Source organism: Haplochromis burtoni, unplaced genomic scaffold (genome assembly GCF_018398535.1).
Source record: "Haplochromis burtoni strain Fernald_Lab_line unplaced genomic scaffold, NCSU_Asbu1 Contig_152, whole genome shotgun sequence".
NCBI classification, from domain to species: domain Eukaryota; kingdom Metazoa; phylum Chordata; class Actinopteri; order Cichliformes; family Cichlidae; genus Haplochromis; species Haplochromis burtoni.
Window position 1 is genome coordinate 722,896 of NW_024582513.1, and position 6,335 is coordinate 729,230.

General features: G+C 37.9%; 1 protein-coding gene across 1 annotated transcript in view; it reads left to right on the forward strand.

Annotated features, from left to right (window-relative positions):
- ammecr1 (AMMECR nuclear protein 1) overlaps positions 1–5,931 on the forward strand; it is a 25,659-nt gene extending 19,728 nt beyond the window's left edge. The window contains exon 6 of the mRNA XM_005931933.3: positions 746–5,931. Within this exon, the coding sequence (XP_005931995.1) occupies positions 746–860 (115 nt within the window). The 3' untranslated portion in view covers positions 861–5,931. The remainder of the gene's footprint in view (positions 1–745) is intronic.
- Positions 5,932–6,335: the final 404 nt, after the last annotated feature.

The following is a 6,335-nucleotide window of genomic DNA, read 5'->3' on the forward strand; positions in this document are numbered from 1 at the left end:
GGTGTATTTGCTGTGCAGTGTGAGCAGTTGTTGGAAGGCGTATAGCCCATCTTGAACATCCTATGACCAGTATAGTGCACTCTGTGTAATAATATTTAAATCTGTAATCTTTTAATGGCCAGCAAGGGTTGACCCCTGGTGGCAAACAAGACCAGTTGTACTGAAATATATGGAAAGATGTCCCTGACTTTCCTCAATCTATATCCTCAGTAAATATCTTCCTGTTTGGTCTCAGTTACTAGTTAAAAGCCTTGCTGAATATAACAGGATGTTCATTTAGTAACTTATGGTCCCCTTTAGTAAAAAAAAGAAAGTTAATGTATGGTATACTGCAGTGTGTGCACCGTCTGTTTCTTTGAGTGATACTAATGTTTGGTTTCAAAAAGCTAAGATGGCAACAGTGAAAATGCTGAGCTTGAAGTTTAGAAAATGTTCACGTTGCTAGCCAACGTGTGATGCACATTGCCTACATCCATCTTTTATGTAAATTTTGTTTTAAATGTAATTCTTTCCAGGAAGTTGCATCATGGTTATTGTATGAGTCAGGTTTAGTAAAAGAAATCACGCATACAAGTAAAGTATCATCTGTGGGCCTGCTGCTTTAGTTTTGATAGCTACTGAACATGCAGCCTATTTTAGCACTGACACTGGACTGTATATGAAGAGCAAAGTGAGAGTGATCATGACTCTCCTAACACTGGATTAGAGCAGTTAGCCATCACAACACATCTCTTTTTGTCCCCAGGTACCGTAGCGAGAAGATGACGATGGGCTATGCAGAGTACATCGCCCACCGCCAGCACCATCACTACCAGAATGGCATTGGGCACCCTCTACCACCCTACAACCATTATTCCTGACAGCGAGCCGCATGACCAATCATTGGACCTCTCCGCGGACCTTTTCCCAGGAGAGCCCGCCCCCTCCTGGTCTAGCTATTTCTACTACTGTACCATTTTATGATGATAGTTTCCGTTGCCATGCTGGCCGTCTCCCAGACGTTGACATGGCAACGGGTGGCAACGAAGCGTTATTTGATTCTGACAAGAAATCCACACGTTTCCTTTTCTTTGCCTGTGGTTATGTTTTTGCAGCATATGTATTCCTATATCTGAAACCCCCCGTTCATTCATATTTTTTGAAATTTAATCAAACGTTAGATTTTATTAATCTTTTCAGCGAACCTAATCAGGTGTTTAAGTCTGTGGATGGAAGGAAGTCTCTTCGAGTGGATTAGTCTCGCGCTTCTGTTGTTTAAGCTTTGCTACAATTTTTAAATTTACTAAGAATTTTCTTTTTTCTTAATCTTTACGTTAACCTACTCTTAAACATGTAACACCATGTAGCAAGGCAACTGCAGTTTTCAAAGGCTGTCGTCTCTTCTTGATTCCTCTCAAAAAAAACAAAACAAAAAAAAAAAGACTGAGGTTTGTTTTAGCTTGTAAACTCTTGTAGTGTTGTAGTTGGAACTATGTATTGGAATATGTATACTCCAAAGTATAGATGGTAGGATTGTGGTGCCTCTTGACCAGCTTTTGCTGGCAATATTTATTGATTGAGCTCACAATCGTGTGTGTGATTTCTGTGTGTGGATATAGACATTGGTCTGCCACAAGACAAAAAACTAGTAGAAATTGGATGATACTTAAAGATTCCCCTACAAAAGAGTTTGGAAACCTCCCCCTCTGAGTATTTGTAGTGTTTTGGTGTGGAAGCTCTAAACCATGAACAGCTGTGTCCCTTATCGGTTTTTGTTTTAATCATTTTTTTTTTTAACTTCTTTCAAATTTAAAGTAACTGCTGGAGGAAGCCATTTTGTCCAGGGATAATTGTGTCACAGTGATTTATTAATAAACAGTGTAAAATTCTCTGCATTGGAGAGGGGGAGCGTGCACAACTACAGGTCCCTACAGAGGGGAGGAAAAACACCCCAAAAAAGCATGGCTGAGTAATACTTAGATTTAAGTTGAACGTATGTGTTTGTTTCTGAGTTTACTGGCAGGGAGTCACTTGATAGGGACATGCTATAACTACTCAAAGCCATAATGTCTTCTCTCTATTCCACACTTTGTAGTCCGTTGTTTGGTTTTGCATTCTTTAACCTCTGGTAGATGTATCAAGTCTCCAGCTTCTGAATGCAAAACCAGTTTCGAGACAGACCGCATCACTTGATATACTTGTCAAACCAGGTGGGTTTAGTCATTTGCTGAATGTGCTGCATGTTGCCCACGCTAATGGGGAAAGATTGTCTCGTCTCTTTACATTATAGCTAACAATGGTCACTCGTCCACAAAGTATTATGTATCAAAGCTGTCATTTTGATCCATTGAAGACGCACAAAGGAAGTGATCTCATTACCATGTTTGTGTCATGTAGACGTTCATGTCATTGTGCTGTTTAGAAGTGCAGCCAGTCAACGTAGTTGTTGAAACTGCACTACTGCCATTCTGCTCCGGTACTTTAGTGAGATCCCATTGATCCTGTTTGTGTGTCCACGGCGCTAGTAACGTTTTTGTCAGCTTGTATGGGCAGTCAGGTTGAAGCAAACACAGTTGAATTAGTTGGAACAGATTCTCTGCACGGGGCTCAGTGGCTCGCAGTCGAGGTCTACGTATATATGAAAAAGCCTACACATAAAGACTCAACAAGCCATCTCCCATCCAGATATTTACTTGCTGTGAGTCTCATTCGCACATAAACCTGGATAGTTGGCTTTACTTGTCAGAACGTTTGAGCCTTGGAGGATCGTCGTGCAGGTCGCTTGTTTCGGGTTTTAGTTCGCTAACTGGAATTTTTGAGAGGTTCTTGTTACTTGACCAACATCTTTCTTTGTAACAGCCTTTACTAACTGACAGGTATTTTTTTCTTTATGCAAAAATGTCAAGGGCTTTTGGCACTCCATCCACAGTAACCCGAAATGACCCAGATTTCAGTTGTGTTGCCTTAAATGAATGATTTAAAGAAAGGAAAAAAAAAACAATGGACCAGCAGATGATGCCCTGAGTGTCCCTCTGTCGCTCTTCTCTTTTCCATCATCACACCGCAGCGTAGGAAAGAGCCACATGACGTTTTCCTGCTTTAGAATGCCAGTGCTCTCTCTAAGAGGGCAGCTGGATGCCCGCAGCCTTCAGTTTTTTCACCCAGCTGGCGAAAAAAAAACAAAACCCAACCCCTGCTCTTAAAGGTGACGTCAGCCGCTGTGGTGTTCAAACTGCGTCTCCTTGTACACTACATGACGAGGAGGAACAGCCAGGTGGTCATTTCCTGGTCCATTTAAACACAGCACAACCTGAATTTTTCTGCTGCAAAACCAAATTGACCATGCTCTTTTACATATGTCTTTGTATACACATGCAATGTATTTTGTTGCATGTATGTATGAGTATGAGACCTATGGTTTTATCCATGATATGCTTGATCTATGGCTTACACACTCTTATTAACCATTAAGAGATTTAAGACAAATATGGTGCTATCTGACCTCATATTGGGGTGGTCACAGCTCGTGACTGGTCATGCGGACTCATTGATCATATCATACTTAAAGATGATGCATGTAAGATTTTCTCTTTAGTACATTCCTGTGAAATGAGTCATGACGGCACATTTTAATACCGAAGTATGATAGTCACCAATTCATACAGTAGCCCCCAGCAACCTCTGCTTTCACGAAGTTCACTGTGGGTTATTTTGGGATCAATTCCCTATGGGAAATACGGAATATAGTGAAGAAGGAAAAGCCCCAGAAGCAACATGTTACAGGGGCTATGGAATGTACTGTCTGCGGTCGTTATTACAATTTACCAGTGATATATTAAGAGAAAATCTTACATGTTTTACCTTTACTATCCTTGATATATGCAGATCTGTTCAACAGGTGTTTTTATTTTGTTTGTATTTTGTTTGTTTTTGTTTAGTTTTTTTCCTACCAGTGCAAGTCAACACCCCTTGCAGGTTTGAAAGGACAAGAAGTCACAAGTTAACCTCATTCCCCTTGATCGCTCCCTACACTGTGGCCCAGCCTCATGGCCTAGTTTGTCAAGGTGTGTGATGTATGTCGTTCGGTAGATGGTGACAGTAGTCGTGGTCGTCTTTAGCCGCCTCCTGCAAAATTTGATGCTGGTTTTTTTTTTTTTTTTTTTTTTTCTTTTTTTTCTTCCTTTTTTCCTTCTTTTTTTTTTTAAAAAAAAAACAACAAAAAAACCCAACAACAAATCCTCAGTTTTTCTTATAGCTGCTGAATCGTTTGACCTCCTCAAAGAGTTTGAGTTGTTGACTAGTGAACGATCCTGGTTTTTTCTTTTTCTTTTTTTTTTTGTTTGTTTGTTTGTTTGTTTTTTGTTTTGTTTTTTAGCCACGTTGAAGGAAAGCATCTCCTAAAATGGGACGGAGAGTTAATATTTTACGTAAGGACACAGAAAACAGTCCTGCTTCTGTACTGGTTTAACTGTTTAAAGCATTAATACCTCATGGGATCTTATGGAACGACATTTGTAGTTTGTCTGTAGCAGATTGTGTTTTGGTTCCATACCAGGGTTAGAGTTCAGCCTCAGCATTCCTTGCGTGGTCATTCTCATATTTCGTGGAATGCTCAAGCTCGTGTTACCTTCGTATGTTTGACTGAACCAAAGATGCCAGCGGCCATGCCCAAATGCTGCTCTTCAGGCCTGGCTTCCTGTCCTTCCAAAAAAACAAAAAAAACTAAAAACCCTGCAATTGACTTTTTTTTTTCTTTCTTTCTTTTCTTTTCGTTTGTTTTAAATGTGCGATTTTTCTCAACTGTCTTGACTTAATAAGCAACTCAATTTTTCAATGATTTTTTTTCATTGACTCTATCTCTGAAGCCGTAATTGGCCTCAAGGATGGTTAAAAATGGTTGCAAGTTGTTGTTACTTGTTTTGTTTTATTATTAATATTATTATTATTATTATTATTATTATTATTATTATTATTGCTATAATTTTCAAAAATGAAAATCCCATGGTGTGCCTCCTAGCTTTATGGGTTTATAAATGTTTTTTTCTCCCTAAAGACCAGCAGTTATACTTTGTATGAACTATGGATTTATTCCTTATTTTTTATGCCATTAAAGATGAAAAAGCCTGTTTTCTTTACTCTGGACCCAGTAGCTGCACTGGTATACAATCGCACTGATAGATGAATTTAGAAAAAAAGAAGAAATGAATCAATAATAATAATAATAATAATAATAATGATAATAATAATGATAATAATAATGACAAAAGAAATAAGAACTACAATAAACTTGTGTTTGAAAGTTTTATTATTAAAAAAAAAAACCAAGAAAAAGAAAAAAAAGGAAAATGACTGTTTTTGTACATCAAAATAAATTCTTTTCAAAGGAATATTTTGGATCTAGTTTCAAAATTATTTTAGTGGTTTTCTATGTTCTGAATTTTTGAGACACTGACTTCTTAAGACGTGTCACTGTACAAAATGACTTTTTTCTGTTGCAGTGGCCTGATGGGCTGGGAGGGTTACCTGGTGTAACTCCTCATACCAACTTTTATTTCATTTCTTTAAAAAAACAAACAAAAAAAAAACATTTTGGATCCTTGTTTTTTTTCTTCTGCTTTAGTAACTTGACAAATTGTTGATGGAATAATATGAACTGGGAACTTCAAATCCAACCCCTGTAGAGCTAGACCCTTCCTTTTTTCCTATTGAATTGCTGTTAGTGTGACAAGACTTGAAATGGGCATTTATTATGATAGTATGACTCAATAAAAAAAAAATAAACATAAAAAAAGAAATTAGCAAAAAATTGCAAAAGACAAGTGTGGGGAGGGTTGAAAGAATATATATAGATGGGTTATCTGAGTATGTAAGCAATGGCTGTGAAGATCATGTAGTTTTAAACATTGTTACCTTTTAAAATCATTTATTCAATAAAAAAAATTACAAAATCAACTTGAAAGAGAACGTGTCATTCTACTTTCTTGCAGCATGTACACTAAATTAGCTAAACTAACCTCCAGTATCTTCAGCTGACTGATGGTGGTCTAAACTTTATATTACACCTATGCATTATGCTGTTTGGACAGTTACAGTTTGTCCTGCTTTAATTGCGTGTTGAACTAATGTATGCCTAAACATTTATTTTTCAGGGAACATGGTCCAATTCAAAGGCAGCATGGGCAAGAGTCCGGTTAACTTGTATGGTCTTCAGTAATGGAGCAGGATAATATTTGGTGTAATTGGCAGAACAATGTGATCCCCCGTGAGTGTTCTGGCATCTTATTTTCTTTTTAAACACCAAATTTGCCCTCAGCAATTCTCATTGTTTTGCATTGTACATGGAGGTTTCCCCTAAT